Raw genomic sequence first — 20434 nt, 5'->3', positions numbered from 1 at the left:
GTTCTTGGTTCCTCTTAAACTTAGTTCAGAATTTTCAAATTCACTTAAAGTCTTTAAGTTTTCCTTCTTTCAAATACTATGTGAATACTGAAATATTCATAAATATGTGGAACATAGCTTACCTACCAAACTTGCAGTCTAAGTACTATCATAAAATCTACTCTAAAACAATAGAATTTAAAACTCTTTTCTTTTAAGGAAGAAATAAAAACTGTACATTGGAACAAATTACTATACTACAAAAGCAGGTCCTTCTATCCCCCCACTATTCTGGAAATGTGAACAAAAATTAGATACAAAAGTGATTTCTGTGCGGTTTTCTTTGAACATTTTTTCAGCACCTCAATGTTATTAGGTGTACTTTTTGCTTTTGGTATAGGAGAAATTTTGTATGCACACATAGCTGTTCAGGGGACCTCAGATTTTCCACTACCAAATATCACTGGTGAAGCTAAGCTCTTTGGGTGATAAAGGTAGCAGGGAACTGTTCCTATGAACAGTATCTTTCAGGGCATTGTTAAGGGGTAGCTGTCCATTGAGTAGTGTCAGAGGCAGGTTACAATAAGTGTGGTGGTTGCCTAAGGAAGGTACTGGCAAGGTGGTGGTTGGCATCTCCTGTTTATAACCTCTGCAACAATGCCTCATTTGCATTGAATCTGAATGGTGGAAATCTGGGAGATCAGCTTGAGATGACACCAGAGAGGCTGAGGTACTGGTCATGGCAATAGAGGGTATAGGCTGGAGCTCTCCAAAAAGTCCTTGTTCTGCTGAGTCCAGAACATGGCACTGAGAAAGCATTTCTTTTTTCTTGGTGGGCATTTCATATATTAAGTGCTTCCAAAACTTTGAATTTAATTTGCTGCTCTTGGGTCCCTTCCACTTGATCAGGGACAGAAATTTGATGCTGCGTTTTAGTGATTCCACCTCCTGGCAATTCACCTTTCCTTTTAATTCTGTACATTCAATCAAAATCACTTTGATTTCTCCACTGACTAGCATGGTATGGAGTCTGCTTTCCAATTCGAAAATACTCCATCCTCGTCTGAGAATATAGTCTGGAGTTAGCACGATAATAAGTCTTCTGCTTTGCTCAACACATCTTGTGAGATCTTCAACGTAGGCTACAAATCACAGAAAGAGAGAAAGAGTAAAACAAAGACATTTCCAGTCTTTAAAGCAGTAGGTTTGCATTCTAGTATAGCAAAGATCCAGTCTTTCACTAAGGTACATCACCTTTTCTTTTCTTGTATTGCACACTCAGAAAGCTCAATGCCTAAAAAAAAAAATTCTAATACATTTATTTCCCCTCACCATTACTTACAGTGTTTTAGTTAATATAAACTGACTTCTTCAGAGCTTAGGTGTATTTCAGTTATTTTTATTTACTGAATCATTTAATTCCAGACAAGCCTTCGGGCTAGTACTCTAAGTGAACAATCAGCGGGTTGATGAAGAGAGAAATGGAGCCTTTTAATGAAGGTCACTGTATTTATGGGTTTGGTTTGCTTTTCCTCCAGTTTCCAACTACTAAACAAGTAGGGGGGGTCTATGTACATAATTTATATATATTAAATTATACTTCAAAGATAATTATGAGAGAGATGGTGAAAAATCTCTTCTAAAATCATAGCTTGTTTCTCAGAATATCTTCTGTTATTTGCAACCTTAGGTTCTCCATTTTGTTCTTCAAACCTGGAGATAGGGAAGTGGTGTGTGTGTGCCCATGAGTTTAATTTGAACCAGCTGCTCTTTGTTCAGAGGAGGCGTGAGGGGTGGAGTTGGAGAATGGGGGATGGTGTGGAATGAACGGTATAAGAGGAGGAGTCTATCAACTGAGAAGTCTTTGCTCTACTTTGTGGGAAAATTCTGAAAGTAAGGTAAATAAGTTATGGTCCTTTCCTAGTAGAAAAGCACTCAACTAACTCTAGGTTTGTTTATCCCATGGAATAATCCTTTTGCAACCAGGCTTCCCAAAGCCTTATCCGCCAAAAAGGGAAACACACACATGTGTTAACAAATGGAGACTTGGACACAGGTGCTGTAACAGTGAGCTGTCTTTACTAAGCAGAGCACAAGGCCTTGTCTCATGTACAGTGCCCTCTAGCAGAAGCAGTGCTTACAGAAGCATAGCAACATTTGTCACTACAGATCTGCCCAAGGTTACAGACTGCTTTCAGGGTGTCACGTCCAGTACATAGTGTGGGGCCACCAAGCAGCTCAGTACAAGTCATTTGAAAAGAGAAACTTATTTTACAAATGCATATTTTTACAGATGATTTCTCTTTCCCAGGGTTTTATTTCTACCGTTTGGCAGCAAGAACACTTTCACAAGTGAAAAAGAGCAAACTCTCTCTACACCCTACAGATAAACAACTTTTTGAGAGGTACACAGAGAATTGCCCATTTAACAAATTGTTGTTAACTGCTGTTTTGCTTTTTACTTAATACATTTCAGTACTTTCTCATGCACTAGTTACAGAGACTGTATCTGAGGTGATAAGGCAACTTCTAAGTGGGGAGGGAACCCCTTAAGAATTTTATTAAAACTAACCCCTTCAGAATTTTATTTTAGAGATTATGTTTAAAATAAACAGCATTGAAATCTGCAAGAAGTAAAAATGAAGACAAAAACACCACACAAGTAGCAATGGGGAATTTATCACTGTCATTTAGAGAACTGGTGAAACAGAATAGAAGGAAAGGTAGAAAGTTTCAATAGAGTGGAAAAATATTATCCCAATGTATCAACAGCTCTGACTCTTCATTTTCTTCCTTTCTTTCTGCTCCCAAAAAGAAAGAAGTTATGTGGGAAGCTTCATCATTAGAAGTTGAATCTGTAAGATACAGTAAAATAAACTATCATGCATCTTTCCCATTATTCTTTTCACCTTTCCTCCAAACAAAACAAAAACCCAAGCCAGAATCATGGTATAAGTGCAGGAGTACATGAAAACACAATTTTACCAGATTATGTATGAGTTAATTGTTATTTTTACAGAAGAATTCTTTACAAAATGATTTACTGAGAGGTTATCCCAAGTAGTATTCTTCCCTCATTAATTGTTGCTTTACATCTAATTCTTAAAATTTTATCTGTACAAACTTTGTCATGAGCACATTTGTCAGAGAAATGATACCTATATGAGCAACACTATTTCTATGTTTTGGGATGTAGCTTAATTTACTTTTTAACTATACTTTAAAAAACAAAAGGTACAGCTATATAGATTTCTATTTACTTAAAGAAAATGAGAACTCAAGCGTTCACAGTTATAAGAGAAACAGTACACACACACACTAATAAATTTGATTGGGATGTCATAGGCTTTGACTTTGGGCTTCCCAGGTGGCTCAGTGGTAAAGAACCTGCCTGCCAATGCAGGAGACGCAAGAGATGGGGGTTCAATCCCTGGGTCAGGAAGATCCCCTAGAGAAGGAAATGGCAACCTACTCTAGTATTCTTGCCTGGACAATCCCACGGGCAGAGGAGCCTGGGGGGCTATGGTCCATGGGGTCGCAAAGAGTCCCCAGAAATGACTGAGCACACTCGTACACACACACAGGCTTTGGCTTTATTATCCTTTTTCTCTATTGGGGGAGGGAACAGGATACAATTTTTGCCCCATTAATATGGTTCTCCCCCTTTACTTGTCTATTACACTTTGCCATTTGACAGTTAAGCAGAATGCAACATTTAGGGTTTGAGGGGCTTCTTAGAGATTAATTAGGCAGAATTAGTATTTGCCCTCAGAGGGAATGCCTGTCAAGATGAATCCCACTACACTCAGCTGCACAGGGTGTGAGCATTGAAGGGAGCCTTGGAGAGAGGGAGTGGTCCCTTTCTCCAGCATACTACACTGGCTCTGCTTATCCTGGCAGAGCCTAGTGGAGAGTTGAGGCAACCATCCAGATAATTCCAGCTGAAAACCTGCTCTGGAAGAAAAAAAGGTCTGAATTATCCTGGTTTGCCCTATATATACATTAATCATATGCACTGGAGTCAGTCAGTCAGTACATCTAAATTTTCCCTGGGTAGATACAGCCCAAGTGTCCCAAGGAAAACACAAGCCACTTTCTTGGGCCCCGAATTTCGTGTTCCATTTCACTTGGTGAAAAACCAAGTGGAAGTTTTCAGATGTGAAGCCCACATTTCACTTCTTGGGATGCTGATCAGTGGCTGGGCAGCAATCTCAATATTTGAAAGCAGTTGGGGAGGTGCCTCTAAGAGCTGTCTGGCTCTAAGGAAAAGAAGGAGAAACTGGGCCCTCACTTCCATATTCTGGCTTGCTCTCTGTTTTTCTCTCTATGTTTTTTCTTTTTCTCACCCCTTTGCTCCTCTTTCTTTCTCCCTTTCATTTTTTTTTCTTTTCCTGTCCTGTCTCTCCTGTCCTTTTACCTCCCTCTTTGCTTTCTTTCTCACTTCCCCTTCTTACTCTCCCTTCTTCTTTTGCTTACCTCTTTGCCCTGTTTCTCCCTTCCTTCCTAAATTTTTGCTTTCTGTATCTTTGTCTTTGGGAAAAACAAACAAGGAACTAGACATCATGAAAGGAATACTAAATTAGCAAGGGACCCAACAGGTAGAGTTAACAATATTTTTTACTTGCTAATCTTTATCCAGGGAGTTGTTGCTGGCTCCTATGCAGCAAGTGCACAAAAGAATTTTCCCCAACCCCTGGAGTTGCATGTCTGCATCCAATGACTGTGAATTGGAGCCTGATCCATTAGGACCATGTCCTGTTTTTGTATCGCTTGTGAGCTAAGAATGATTTTTTAAAACATTTTACAGGGTTTAAAAAAATAAGAATATTATGCAACAGAGACCATATATGACCCACAAAGCCTAAAATATTTATTCTCTGAACCTTTACAGAGAAAGGTTGCCACCCCTAAATTAGAGAGCAATCAGGATGTTTAGGTTTGGAAAAGTTCCAAATAAACTAAGCAGAAAACAGGTATCAAATTAAGGCATAGCTGGTCCACAGCTAGAGTAGTCCCTAACAGGCAGTGGTGTTTGCCATGGTAGGGCTGTGGTTTTGTGTTAGACATGTTAGAATCCTTCAGGAGCTATTTTAAAAAGTTTCTTACCATGAAGAGATAATAATTTTTTTTTTAAATTCCTAAATTCACAGCACACATGAATACTTACTAAATCTTGCCCTGACTTGTTCAGGCAAATTTAGCAACCAAGTAGCAGGAATCCCTTAAAAGACTATTTTTTTCCACATAAAAATATAAAACATCCCTTAAATGAAAGGACATTAAGTTACTTCTTTGCAAATTTTGAAATAACAATAACAGAGTAAACTATGGGTGGTTGTGTCTGACAGCCTTCTGCTTAAACAAGGCTATGAAACTACACTAGATATGAAACAAAGCTATTACATTTAACCTATTTGTGATCTTCACAATTTTGTAAAGAAAAAAATGGGCAGTTGTATAAACCAAAATTCCAGTGTATTTAAAAGAGTAGCATTCAATCTACAAAAGTGACTTGAAAACAGGACACTTATAATCAAAGCAAAAAAGTAAACTGAAAGGAGAAATAAAAGTACAAAATAGAATCAGGAAGAATATAACGGCAGCCCCAAGAAGTTTCTTCTAATGGGGTGCGTATACTTTCCCCAAAGATCTCAGTACTCCTAAATGCCAGGCTTTAAATCTACTGTGGATATAGGCAGAAGCACAAGAAGAAATCACTCTTATGCATAAATTTCCATGTGGTCTTGCTACTACCTACTAACCATTTGATTTATCAAACTAATTATTTATGAATTATTTTTGTGTTGACACTGCTGCTTATGTCAGAATCATTATCAGGGGTAGTAGGCATATTAAAAATTAAAAGACAAGTACTTAGTCTGTAGGTAAAAGCATAATTTATTACTTTGTCAGGTTCAAATAATAGAATCTTGATAGGCTTGTACTCACAGCTATGTATATCCAAAATCAGTTAAACAGACAAATCATTAGGGTGAGATAGTATGTGTCAAAATTGATAATATTCTACTAATTTTAGTGAATATTACATAACAAATAGCCATCAGCAATTATATTTATTAAACCTATAGATTCATATATCAAAACTTAAAAACAAGACGGTTTCTGACTGTGATTGAGATGGATCTACTCCTATAACTGGTGGGGAGAAACCAGCAAAAATAATACAGGTTTCACATGTATCAAAGAAAAAAATGTATTATTCAGCACTATATATTTGGAAAAAGTTATTAGACCTCTGGTATAAACAGAGGCATACAGTGAGGTACTTTATAATGTAGTCTCACTGAAAATACTACCTGCATTTAAAATAATGATGCTTAATACTAACTTATTGAAAGAGTTACACAGGTTGACAACCTCACTCTTTATCTTGGCTGATGTGAAAGCTTTCGGGTCTTGCTTCTGCCTCTGGCAGATGTAAGAATCTGTCTGTGTTGTCTGCCACAGAGATTGAGGCTACAATTTTTTTTATTTAGCCAGGTGTGTGTGAGGGGAGCAGGGGGCTTTCTAAACAGTGTGTAATATTACTCGCCCTACAAAAACCTTCCCTGCTCCCTCCTCCAAGTCCTTGACTTGATAGCTCATAGTTCACAGGGATAAAATTATTTTTGGCAGGATTTTTGTTTTCTATTGACTATTGTAAGGGTTCTAATTGATTCTGATTAATAAGCTGATCAACAGTTAACATGGATTTGTTGAGTCTTTGTGAATGCAGGAAACCGTGATTTATTTAGTTTTGACTTTGGAAGCTGCATTTTTGGTAATGAACCCTTTGCTTTTGCCTTTCATCAATGGATGGACAGGAAGGCATGATGGTGGGCAGAATCTACTCTGGAATGTTGTCCATATTTCTGAATTCTTTCACTTTGCTCTTTACCTCTTCACTGAGAATAGAAGTAGGTAATGGAACACATTCAGAGAATACTGAAAGAAAGAAAATGTGGAGAGTAACAAACAAAGAGAGTCTGCAAAATGTCCTTCCCCTCCTTCTTTTCTCTTTTAACCTCATGCCCTAAAATCTGTAGATTTGTCATTCTAATCAGTGCAATCTTGATAAACATGGAACAAGACAACTTGTTGCTTATATAGTATTTTCTGTGGTTCCTTTGGTACTTAAGACAATTTTATCTTGGTCTTCAACTCTTTTTTAAGGTGTCTGTTGTCTGTGCTTCCCCAAAAGTAGATGCTCTGTTTGAAATGCTACACAACAGAGGCTTCCTTTACCTCAAACTTTGAATAAGAAACCTCAGTCCATTGACCACAGTATTTTGCTGGTCATTTTGGATACAGTTTACAGTTCCCTCTCTATAGACTCTAATATGAAGGGGTTTGTGGGCATATATAATTTTATTCCATGTGAGTAAATTGTATACAATGTGTTAAATTTCCATGATTGTGCATTTCACCCCTGCCTCACACTTTTTAGGTCACAGACGTCAGATTGCCTGGAAAAGGATTTTATTACTCCCCAAGGACAATTTACTTGAATGATGTCCAATATGTCCAACTATTAGAGAAACTATTGGCAATGAATAGCTACAGATCCATGTACAAAATTTTTTTTTGCATGCCTCACTTCAGAAGCGACTAGGGATCATCTGACACCAGATGTATTCTCCAGTCATTTGTCATTTCAATGTCAGCACAATCACATGGCCATTAAAGAACTGAATATTAGAATAGTGAGGAAGGTCTAGCAAATGCAAGAATGTAATCAGACATAAGAATTTCTACCTTAAATTACTGAAGGAGTCCTAGGATTCTTGAGTGAGAAAAACAGAAAATTGAGCATGAAAAAAAATGGAAAGACAATTTGATATTTGAAGCCAAATTCATAAATATAATTTCAACAGACATGGCTGATCAACCACATGCATGATAATATTTTTCATTCACTTTGTCTTTCTCTGGTGAAAAAATGCAGGAATAACTCACATAGAGATCCCCATAGTCTTCCTATGGATAGAAGAGGAAACTGAGCTAAAAACTTTTGAAAGGCTTTTTTCTCTTTCATGTCCACTTAATCATCTATAGATTTTTCTAAAGCTTCAGCCAGAACTAGCTCAGTTTATAATTGTTTTTTAAGTATTTCACATGTACTCTTAAGGATCCTGCTCATTTTCTCTTAAAAGGCAAACAAAAACTACAGGATTTGGTTGCTTCTACTTTCAGTCTTAGAGTGCTATTTTCTCCATTTTGTCAGTTGAAAAACTTTTATATTTTTATGTTTTATAATCTCTGCAGAAACACTGAGATAAGATGGACTCAAAAGCCTAAATGGTACTCATCCAAAAATGTCCCCAATCTCAGAATCTCAACTGCACAGCTGGGTTCTGTTGGTCACATGTCAGCTTCAGAGCACATCTGTTCATTCCTAAAGGATCCACTAGGCCCCATGAACACAATGTGCTCTGTGTATAGTACTTTACACCACAAAACCCAGCAGCTGCACGGGTGAGAAAATCTCTACTTCTCAAGTTTGTGTCTCTAGGCAGTTTGAGTAGGGTGTTTTCTATCTGGCTTTCTTTTGGTTGCCTGTCACTTCTGACATTCAGATGCCTGTTGGCAACAAAGTTGCTTTTGCTATTCTACTACAGATGTTTCTAGCCTGGGAAGAGACAGACCAAACTTTTACTGGAAAGTAGGAATTCTTGCCACATTCAGGCACCAAACCTGAGAAAACATAAGGAAGATTCTGGCCACAGGCTCAAGAATGGAAAGGTAGGTCACTGCCAGGAAAATAATGTCCAGATCTAAAGACTTCTAGTTTTAGCATTTAGGAAAAATATTTGTGTCAGTTTTTCCCATCTGTGATGGTTCATGATGGCCAAAGGACACTTCCCGAGTAGGGCATGCAAGGAGGGTACAATTACATACCCTTCACCTTGGAAAGTGACATCTTTACATTAGAGCTTTCTGAGAACTCATGGTCACATGTGTGGGTGGTGGGGAGGAGAGGGGGAGGGGGAGGGGGACATAAGGTAAGGGAGACACATTTATGTACTTTTGAAACTGTATGCATTGGAGAGATTTGTGTGTTGATGAGGTTGAGTTGAAATACCATGAGAGTGGTGAAAAAGAAACTGAAGATACATAAAAAATGAAGGTGTTAAACATGAATGGGTTTATTTAAAATATTTCATTAGTTTGATTCATAGAAAATTATTGTTGTAGGTCAAGAATGATATTATGAAGTCTGCTTTTACAATCCTCAAAGGCTTCACTGCTAGTTTTTAGAGGAAGGAGCAGTCTTGGGTCAACATGTTTTAAATGAGATGTGAGGGACAAACACAGCTTATAATATTGTAACTAGTGCCCCCCCACAGGAATGTGTCTATATTTATATAGCATAACCTGTTAAATCTGTACCAATGGCTGCGACTACAGACCATAGAAGCTTCTTTAATAACACATATACACTAAGTCCAAAATGTTCTACTCTGTCATTCATGTGTAAATCAAGTATATTATTCATATACTTCATTGACTTCCTGAATGCGTGCTAAAAATGCCAAGGAAAAACTCGTTAATCGTGACATGGTGACTGCTCAGCCAGCTCTGAAATGTTGATGGAAAGGAAAAATTGTCAAAGGGCCTTTTTAAGAACTTCTGCAGGTTACACTCACAAATCGGAATTCAGAGAACATGAATTTTCTTATTCAGGAAGGAAGGATTAAAATCAAACACCCTCCAGTGGTTGCATCTGAAAACTGCATAGTTGTCTTTTACTTGTAAAAGCAGCTTTCCTGTGTACCACTGAGTACCCAGGATCCAACTCCCTGCTTAGTTTAATTGTTGTATTATCTCAAAAAATTAAAATGATCTTATATGGACTATAAAATCCCTCTTCATCCTAATAACATCATCTTGGGTATTTTTATATTAAGTTCTTTAAATGCTAGGATAAATAAGGCAACAACCTCCTATTATCCCTTATGCTGTGTATTACAGTCCTCAATTAAAATCTTGTACTTTCATGCTAGGAAATACGACTTGTATAAGCCTCACATCCCATGGTCAAGGAGGACATTCAGGCTTGTCTATGATACACCAAAACAACTAATCAATTTCGCCAATCAACTAGCTGACTCTGTGAGGTATAAAATATTCTACCACCTGTTTGGCTAAATTGATACAGCATGTTGATTCAATTGACCTGTCAAGTCATTGAAATAAACAAAGAATGAAGAAAACACAATTTGCAGATGCATCTCTCTTGCTCTCATGATCTCACTCTGGGTCTCATGGGTCTCATGCTGACCCATGCACACTAGGTACTGCTTTATATAATAAGCAAGTGTCCTCTATTGAGTCTCAGGTAAAGAGGCTCACCTATGTTCCAAGTTGTCCCTATTTCTTTTCCTGATGTGCACAATGTTGAAGTATTGCTTTCTGGGTCAGAAGAAAGATAATCAAAGTTGACATGTTCAGACATGAAGGGTGACATTTTTAAGTCACTTAGTGGGGTTGATAAAAACTGTCTATTGTGTTGCCAACAAATTTGTAATACAATAAAGCAGAAATTGAATCCACACTGAATCCTACTGAAGGTGACTTGACATATAATATAAATTCCACTTTGGTAATGCTATTATCTGAATACAATTTAGGACACTATCTAAAAATTGATGTTGCAGAATTTTGATAGTTAACGAGATGCTCTTGGCAAAAAATGCAAAAAATACATAGTAATCTAATGAATTAAACAAAAAATACTAAAGGGATATTTTTGATGTTTCACTAATGATCAGCCTCAACCTCTTGTAGATGTTCTTTCTAAAATCTGAAAAAAATACACATTAGGACTGAGACTATTCCTATGAATTACATTTTCTTTCAGCAGAAAGCTTCTTTTCAGCTTTCTTATTCACTTGTTTAAAAGGCCTTTCAGGTACTGTCATGCAAATATTAAAACTTTTATTTCATTTCCTCTTGTCTTAAACCAACACTATTAAAACAAAATCAGCAAGCATCTATTTAGCATCTACTGAGCTCAGGCATTCTGTTAGATTATAACAGGGGTATGTAGATGAATGAGAGACAGTCCCTACCCTCATGGAGCTTACAATCTCACTGAGAAGATAAGACATACATAGGTAGAAAGCTACATACAAAAATAATACAAAATATCACAGAAATACAGAATTTATAGTCAAGCAAGTGATTATACCCTATGTACTCTAGAGTTAGAGAAATCATTATGGAGTTTTCACAGAGGCAGTGATATGGAGAGGATAAATAGGATTTATAAAGGTATAGAAGACTAACATGAACAAAAGCATTGCAAGGACATACAATGTACATGAAAGGCATAGTTTAGCTAGAGTATGGGAATGGGTAAGGGAAATTGGTAAGGGAAATGAGTAAGGAACGGGTAAGGGAAATGGTAGGAGAAAAATTTAGGAGATAAATCTGGGCTGGCACTAGACTGTAGAAGTATTTAGCTAAGGGTTAGTAGATTTAATCCTGTAAGAAATGGTGAAGTATTGTTGAATAGGGGAGAGACATGATGAAGGAGGTATACATATTAGTGGAACTAGATGGATGAGAGGAAAAATAGGGAAGGCAAAGAGTAATAGGCATGGAGGAATAAGTTGATTAGGGCCTATACTAGAATGGTGAAAGTGATCATGGAAAAGATACAAATGGACACTGGATTTGGGAGAGAGATACCAAAGAATCAAAAATGACTCTGAGGTATCAGCATGTTCCTTGGGGCTCAATCAATGTAGAACTGCATTTCAAGTCATGAAAATGAAGGAAATTACAGAAAGAAAAGAGGTGAGGACCAAGGTAAAAAATCTGAGGAAGTCTTACATTTGTTGAAAGTAGTGTACCAGTAAATATTGTCTGGTTTCTTCCTATGAATGTGTAAGTGTGCATACTCACGTGAAAACCCAGACATATACAGAAATATATGCATGCTGAGAAAAAGTGATGAACAACCAAAACTCAGTTGTTTCAATTTGTTTCTTGCCAGCTAGTGACCATGGTGGACTTCTGATCATTTGAATTAACATTATTGAGGAATAAATAATGAGGAGTGAGAACCAAACAGATCTAGGTTCTAATTCCATCTCTACCATTTGCCAGCTGACTGATACTGGACTTCTTTCAGGTCTTATTTCCTCATCTGTAAGATGAAGATAATAGTGCCTGTTCTTAAGGATGGAATGAAACAATGTATCTGAAAATATTCTATATACAGTCAAGTACTGAAAATATAAGTTTTTAAATTTTGTTATCCCTTGTATATAAATTACTATATTCTGATTTGTGGTTACAGTTTAATTTCCTCTTCCCAGGGATGTTCATGTATACATGTGAACTAATTCTAGCACTTTTAGTTTCCTGCAATGACATTTTAAGCTCTTTGAGGGTAGGGGCCATATCTTTTCTGTATTTATCTTATACTACCATGTACAATACTCTGAACTGTAAAAGGAAAAAAGTATATTTTTTACTTGAACCTGAATTTATCCTGGAAACTCAAATATAACTTTCAATATGTAGCATAATTGAAAAGTGGCACTCAAGCCCTCCCCATAGTCTGCTGCTGCTGCTGCTAAGTCGCTTCAGTCCTGTCCGACTCTGTGCGACCCCATAGACGGCAGCCCACCAGGCTCTGCCTTCCCTGGGATTCTCCAGGCAAGAACACTGGAGTGGGTTGCCATTCCCTTCTCCAGTGCATGAAAGTGAAAAGTGTAAGTGAAGTCTCTCAGTTGTGTCTGACTCTTAGCGACCCCATGGGCTGCAGCCTACCAGGCTCCTCCATCCATGGGATTTTCTAGGCAAGAGTACTGGAGCGCCCCATAGTCTAGAACTCCTTAAAAGGAATTTAAGTACACAGTGAGGTGCCATGCCCCATGGTCTAATATACATTTTAAAGTTTTATTTATTTATTTTTTAATTGGAGAATAATTACTTTATAATATTGTGTTGGTTTCTTCCATACATCAACGTGAATCAGCCATAGGTATCTGTATGCCCTCTCCCCCTTGACCTCCCTGCCACCTCCCACCTTATCCCACCCCTCTTGGTTGTCTCCCTGTATCATACAGCAAATTTTCACTGGCTATCTGATTTTACATGTGGTAATATATATATTTCAATGTTGCCCTCTAAATTTGTCCCACTTTCTCCTTCCCACGCTGTGTCCACAAGTCTGTCCTCTATGTCTGCGTCTCCATTGCTGCCAAGCAGATAGGTTCATCAGTACCATCTTTCTAGATTCCATGTATATGAGTTAATATATGATATTTGTTTTTCTCTTTCTGACTTACTTCATTCTGTATAATATCTACCATATTAGAACTGAGTCAAATACATTCATTTTAATGGCTAAGTAATATTCCATTGTGTATATGTACCACAGTTTCTTTTTCCATTCATCTGTTGATGGACATCTAGGTTGCTTCCATGTGCTAGCTATTGTAAATATTGCTGCAGTGAACATTCGGGTACATGTGTCTTTCAGTTATGTTTTTTTTTAAGTGGATTTTTCTCTAAATCTGGAAATGAATATCAAGTCTTAAATTCAGAGTTATTAGTGACAATGATTGTAGGTATAAGGAGAAACACAATGACAGAAGGTCAGTTTTGGAACTGAAATGCATTGAAAATCTGAAATGCAAAAAAAGATCTGACTTATACAATTTTTAAAGGATCTTCATTTTTCTAAGAGCACTAAGGCAATATAGTAAAATGTACAATTAAATCACAATTTTAAAACCATACCATACCATAAAATATAGGTGAGAGTACCTTTAAAAAAATTTGAATGCTAAAAAGTCATAACACAGGTGTTGGGGAAAATTTTGAATTTAATAAAATCTCCTGTAAGAAAAAAACTAAATACTTGGCTCTGACATTTGAAGTCTCCATATAACTTCTTAAGTGAAACCAAACTTTTAAAATACAAAACTCAAAAGTACTTACTTCCACTTGGGATTAGGTCCCTTTCTGGGATGAATAGTTTATATCCATAGTGTTTTTCCAGCACATCTGGCAGTATTTCAAGAGCAAATTGCTCTTCTTCAGGGTTGTCACAGTCTAAAGTATCTTGGTCCACTTTTGTGTAAGAGAGATACGCATCATATTCCTTGTTGTCTTAGATACAAAGAAAAACAAAAGGGTTGTATGTATGATTAGCAGGTTCTCCTTCAGGACTAAATATCTGTAATAATTAACAGGCTAGAATAAGCAGTATAATTAATAACCATCATTAACAATTAGAAAAAATAAGTCACATGCCATGCCGTAAGAAACCTAGTACATTTCAACACAATCCAGTTATAGTCATGGGATATGAACTGAAATTGCTATGCAATGGGCAACATATAGTTTTGACAGAATAAAAGAGAATTATTTGTAACTTTTGGTGTGAATGATTAGCTCAGTGTGTTTGAATGAAGGACTACATAGACCAAAGTCATGAATCTTAACTCTTTCTGTGCTGGTTGGCTTGGCTCTGTTACTTGGTCACAGACTGTACCTTGTTTGCACAAATATGTGTAAGAGATCCAGAAGAGGCTGGGCTCTGGAGTGTGGAAGATTGAAATAATCTAGCTTCACTCCTGGAGACTCTACTTGAAACAAATGCCATACTTCCAGTTGGTTACTGTCGTCATCCTCATATACAAAATGCAGTTCATTACCAAATATTAGAGACAGCAGCTGGGTTTTATACAAGTGCATTGCCTGTTATTCTTGTTCAATCCATGGCCAACTAATTTGACACAAACTTCCAAAAGAAGCCTTTGTTTAAAAATATACATCCTTCCAATATCGCCAAATTAGGTTTTCCCTTCACCCATTTAGTCAGAGTTAACTGTGCTTTAAGAATGTAATTTTTTTCTCCTTTGCTGTATTGGCTCAGAGCCAGTCTCCCCAAAGAGAAAATGTGCATGTGTATGTATGTGTATACACACACAGAATTTTCCCCTGATTTTATTAATGATTACAGCCACTCAAAGTATTAGTCCCCACTGGTTTTAGAAGGGACACACTGGAAAAGTTTATAGTGGTTTTTAAAATTCCCTTATTTATAGAAAAAATTTTAATGTGGTGAGTCTAGATTCATATGGAACTATTAGTATTTATTAAAACTAGTTACTTGCAAATAATTTTAAAAGACCGGAAAACATTTCAGATTTTGTTTCTAAAGCACAGAAATATTTTCCATTAAAACAGACCTGATTAGATTATAGTTAAAACCTGACCAAAATATACTTTACAGAATGAAGCAGCCACTCATTTTCCTTATACCATTAATAATTTGGTTCTAACTGCTGAAAGAGGTATACATGATAGGCACATAAGGAGATATAAATATCCTATGGGTTCCAAGGTGGTTCAGTGGTAAAGAATTTGCCTGCCAGTGTAGGAGACTTGGGTTCAATCCCTGGGTTGAGAAGATCCCCTGGAGAGGGAAATGGCAACCCACTCCAGTATTCTTGCCTGGAGAATCCTATGGACAGAGGAGCCTTGTGGGCCATGGTCCATGGGGTTACAAATTGTTGGACATGATTTAGAGACCAAACAATAACAACAAATACACTATGGTAAGAAGCACACAGGACCCCTTTGACTACTGTAGTGATAACTGAGTCAGGATTATATTGTTCTAATTCTAGTAAAGTTCCAGGCTTCACTACCCCCACATGAAAGGAACCCTGGTTATTTATGTTAAGATGGTGCCTGAAGCCAGGAGGCTTCCCTTTAGCCTGTCCTCTAGCTAGATAAGACTTGTGTGAGCCTTGGTTGGGTTACTTGATTGCTTAGGAACACACACACATGGAGGACTGCCCCAATAGTTGAGATCACTTGGCTTACAAATGAGGCACATTCCACTGTTATGCATAAAACACCACTTGGAAGTGAGAATGTTCACAAGCAATGCTAATGTAAGAACCTCCTGGTAATCCTAGCACCTCTGCCCCTGTTCCAATCAGGCTCAGGATGCACCTGCAGGCCCTTGACTTTCTCCAGCTATAATTACTCACCTGGGACTGAGAGTTGCTGATGATACACAGCTGGAAGAATAAAATAGGCCAAAGGACAAACAGATCCATTTCTATGAGCAGAATGTATTTCATCTTTCTTGATAGATGGTGTTGCTGCCTCAAACTCCATAATGTCAGACTAGACTCTAGTTTCCTCTGACTTTGATAACTCTAACTTACAAACCTCTCGAAATTCAACTACTTATTAATTCATTCAACAATGTTTTTTGTTGGGCATCTACTATGAGCTAGCCATCCACTATGACTACCTGACTGTTTTACCCATCTGGCCAGAACTTCTAGACTCTTGCCCCATTGCTTGTCCAGACTATGACAATTTGCCCTCCAACTATGCCTAATCCCCATATTCCTGCTCCTGTCCTTATTTGCATCACCTATAAACTAATATAGGTGGTGTTTTTGTTGTTGTTTAGTTGCTAAGCCATGTCCAATTCTTTTGAGACCCTATGGACTGTAGCCCACCAGGCTCCTCTGTCCGTGGGGTTTCCCAGGCAAGAATACTGGAGTGGATTGCCATTTCCTTCTCCAGGGGATCAAGACTTTTTTTTCCCAGAAAAATATTGCTATATCTCAAGTCAAGTTATGACAAAGAACATGGATGTCTTTGTGTTAACCTTCAACATGTCTGGATAACAAATTGTATATAACATTCTAAAAATATATCATTCTTTGGAAAATGGTTGCTCCTGGTTTCAGTTATGTCCCTTTAAGATGAACTAAAGGTGAAGAGCTTATGATAACTGGCAAGAGCAGGAAGAGAGCTCTCAAAGCCACTATGTCAGATGTCCCAGAAGGCCTAGGATGCCAGCTAGTGAGCAAGCAGTGACACAGATGCCACAGTTTAAAAAATGCACTTCAGCTCTATGTAGACAGCCAAGAAAACCTCATGAATAGCCACAGCTGTTGCTCACAAAGAGGAGCAAGACAGATAAAGCAATATCAATGATATGATACAATGCGAATAAAGGTTAACAGCAAGTCCTAAAAATTGTTTTAAAACCGAATGGCCATTCAGCAACACCACTTTGTTATGTGAGGCTAATGAGCCTTCCTCTTTATTAAATCATGCTGACTATGCTCATCTGAGAAGTCAGAAAACAGCACAATGCATTATAAAGGAGAGGGCTGGCACAGTCGTCACCATAGGTATGCTATTCCCAAAGAAGAGAGAAGTTATGATGAAGGGAACCAAATTGTCTGTGGAAGAATTTTTCTGTTGTCACACTGTCCTTCCCATTTTAAAATTTCATTTTAATCCTGTTCACCATCAGGAAGTGGTTCCTGTTTACAATGCAGTTCTGCTGCAGCTGCTAAGTCGCTCAGTCGTGTCCAACTCTGTGCGACCCCACAGACAGCAGCCCACCAGGCTCCCCCATCCCTGGGATTCTCCAGGCAAGAACACTGGAGTGGGTTGCCATTTCCTCCTCCAATGCATAAAAGTGAAAAGTGAAAGTTAAGTTGCTCAGTCGTGTCCGACTCTTCGCGACCCCATGGACTGCAGTCTACCAGGCTCCTCTGTCTATGGGATTTTCCAGGCAAGAGTACTGAAGTGGGTTGCCAGTTCTTCTGGGCCTTTGCTAAACATAGTACTAAATCCTTTAGTTTCTAAAGTGCAAAGACTGTGTAACTTTGTGGATTATTATGTCCCCAAAGCTTACTATACTACCAGTGTGTGTATGTATAGGATTAATCCAGATGAAGAATATATTTAATATGTAAGCAAATACATCATTCATGGTGCTTGGTACATAGTAGACACTTAGTAAGTATTTAATGACTGCATAATTCAAAGGTCAAATAAATTAAGCAAGCATTGATGAATTGAAATGAAATTAATTATATCAAATATGTTTAAGAAGTCAAAGTAGATTTTATTTTATAAAAAATATGGCATTTTATAATGACTTTCAGGAAATGCTACTCTGGATATGAATCAAAGAGAAAACATGAACAAAAGGTACATGGGTACAACTATGGTGTGTCTTTGAGATGTCAAAATATTTAAATAAAGAAATGAAAAATTCAATAGGCTATCTAGCTGACATTTGGCATCATGAAACTGGATATATCTAAAAGGCTTTTAATATTCATTTATTCATCCTCACTATATATCTGCTGACTTTTTAGTATTCCATTCAACTAGTACAGAGATTGTGTGTTTAAGGTCCAAGTTCCATGTAGGAATATAAACTATTTTAATTTTCCTTCCTGCTGAAAACCCTTGAAGTCCCCCACCATTGCATTTTTTTCCCCTAAAATAATTGGTTTGGAATCAATACACTCAATTCTCTAACCAAAATGCTCTAGATTACTTGTCATCTTTGGTCACTTGGGCAATATTGAAGATATGGATGCAAAATGTCCTATGATATTAGCATGAATTTAATCTTACAAATATGTACTACAACTGATCAGTTAGTCTGGATTATCAGATATGGATGATGAAAGTAATTATTTCAGATGAACTTAGTAAATTATATCACCTCACTTACAGAAAGTTTTAACAAATTGCTTGTAATCATGACCTAAAGCAAATGAATCACAGTAGACTCCCTTTCATGTACTTTCATATAGACAATGCATCTTTAACACTCTTAATTGCTATTCCCATTTAGCCATTCATTGGCACTTGGAAAACAGTGAAATTTTCCCCAATAGCATATTCCATCTCATTATTTTATGTGTAGAGGTTAAGGAGTCAGATTTTCCAGTATTAATTATTGTATACAGAAACTGCAGGTAACTGACTACATTTTCATACATATTGTTGGAGCCTATAATCATGGTCAGAACAGGCTTTAATTTCTCATTTTAAAGATATATCTGAAAAAGGGCCTGTGATACTTTATATAGGCTGCTACAATCATTAGATGAAAACACTGCTTTGATAATAAACATGCACATGTATTCATCAAACAGCATTTCTCTAATTTACTGCAAAAATATAGAAGTCAATTAGAACATACTCATATCATTGTTCACATAATAGTAACAATAAGACCAATATCAAAGGTTCCTCAAAAATTTTGGTGTTACCGTCACCACTCTGTCCTTCTCCTATCACTATAAAAATAAAACAAAATCATAAACTCTTCTCCTTTGAGGATCTCAAAACAAAACAAAAGCTCTAACTTTCATTATTCTAGTACAATGAAAACTAAGATTTAAATTTGGCTTTTTAAAGTAATGACTTACAATTGGACTTCTTTTTTATCTTGGCTTAGCTTGGGCATTCCATACACACATTTCCAAGGCTTATAGTAGTTTGCTGGTGAAGACTGTATGCATAAGGAGTGATATGTCATGATTTCTTATTAGTTTTGATTGGGAAGTATGGTAGTTTGTTCTCTTGAAAAATTAACTCATTTTTGAATGTTCCAAGAAACAGGCTCAGTACAATGTTTTGCTAATATCTCATTTATAAGATTTCCACAAGCCATGAATGGCAAACATAAGAAAATTATAAGCTACAATCAGAATTTTTTTTCTTTGAAGTCACCTTTGAGAATTGTTACAAAATCACACAAAATATGTGGGTCCAGATGTACTATTAGCTTTAAATCGAGTATCTCTATGGCTATTAATATGTTTCTTGAATAATTTGGGTTTTCTTTGATGCCAGGAAGAGCTAAATATGATCTGTACCTAAATTTGAATTTTCTAGAGAAAAACATAAATTTGGTTCTTAATTTGTTTCTTAGTAAGGGTTTTGACAGCACTGGTTGATCTCCTGACTAACCAATATCTCCTTGTTAAACTATTTTTTGAAATAATTTCAAGAAATAAAACCATTTTAAAGAACACCCATATATACTTTACCCAGGTTCATCTATTGTTAGTATTTTATTACCTTTGCTCTCTTTCTTGATAGATTAAAAGCATTTTTTTTCTGAATTATTTTAGGGTAAATTGCACTAGTCATACCCTTTAACTTTAAATTTTTCATCTTGTATCTCCTAGGAATATGGATATTCTCTTACATAATCACAAATTCATGCTTTTTAATTGAGCTTGAACAACAAAAGATAGCTTACCATCTGCAATTTCATCACCTCCAAAATGCTGTCGGTAGAAGAGCATTAATTCAATATTGTAGCATTTGTAGATGACCACAAGCAGTACAAGGAGGAGGAAGATTGCTCCCAGGCCTCCTGCAAGCTCAATTTTGTAGATTAAATCTGGAACAAATAAAATAAACAGGAAAAGGTAATTAAATCATCAATACTGAGGAACTTCTGATATTTCTAGTGCCTAAAATGTACAGCCCATTGTATTTTTCTTTACAAAAGATTCTTGATAAGTGCAGTAAGTAGATGTGTTCTTGATACATTTGTGTAAATCAATTTTTATCAAATTAACTCTCTTCTAAATATTTGAAAAATTTTACTGTTGAAAGTGATAAGTCTATC

At 36.8% G+C, this 20434-nt stretch overlaps 1 protein-coding gene across 1 annotated transcript in view; it reads right to left on the bottom strand.

Moving 5' to 3' along the window:
• Positions 1 to 429: 429 nt before the first annotated feature.
• Positions 430 to 20434, bottom strand: part of IL1RAPL2 (interleukin 1 receptor accessory protein like 2) — a 633564-nt gene continuing 613559 nt past the window's right edge. The window contains exons 8-10 of the mRNA XM_061137577.1: positions 20060 to 20203; positions 13939 to 14109; positions 430 to 1121 (exon numbers count right to left, since the gene is read on the bottom strand). Of these exons, the coding sequence (XP_060993560.1) occupies positions 430 to 1121; positions 13939 to 14109; positions 20060 to 20203 (1007 nt within the window). The remainder of the gene's footprint in view (positions 1122 to 13938; positions 14110 to 20059; positions 20204 to 20434) is intronic.

Source organism: Dama dama, chromosome X (genome assembly GCF_033118175.1).
Source record: "Dama dama isolate Ldn47 chromosome X, ASM3311817v1, whole genome shotgun sequence".
NCBI lineage: Eukaryota > Metazoa > Chordata > Mammalia > Artiodactyla > Cervidae > Dama > Dama dama.
This window is presented reverse-complemented; position numbering and strand designations above follow the sequence as displayed.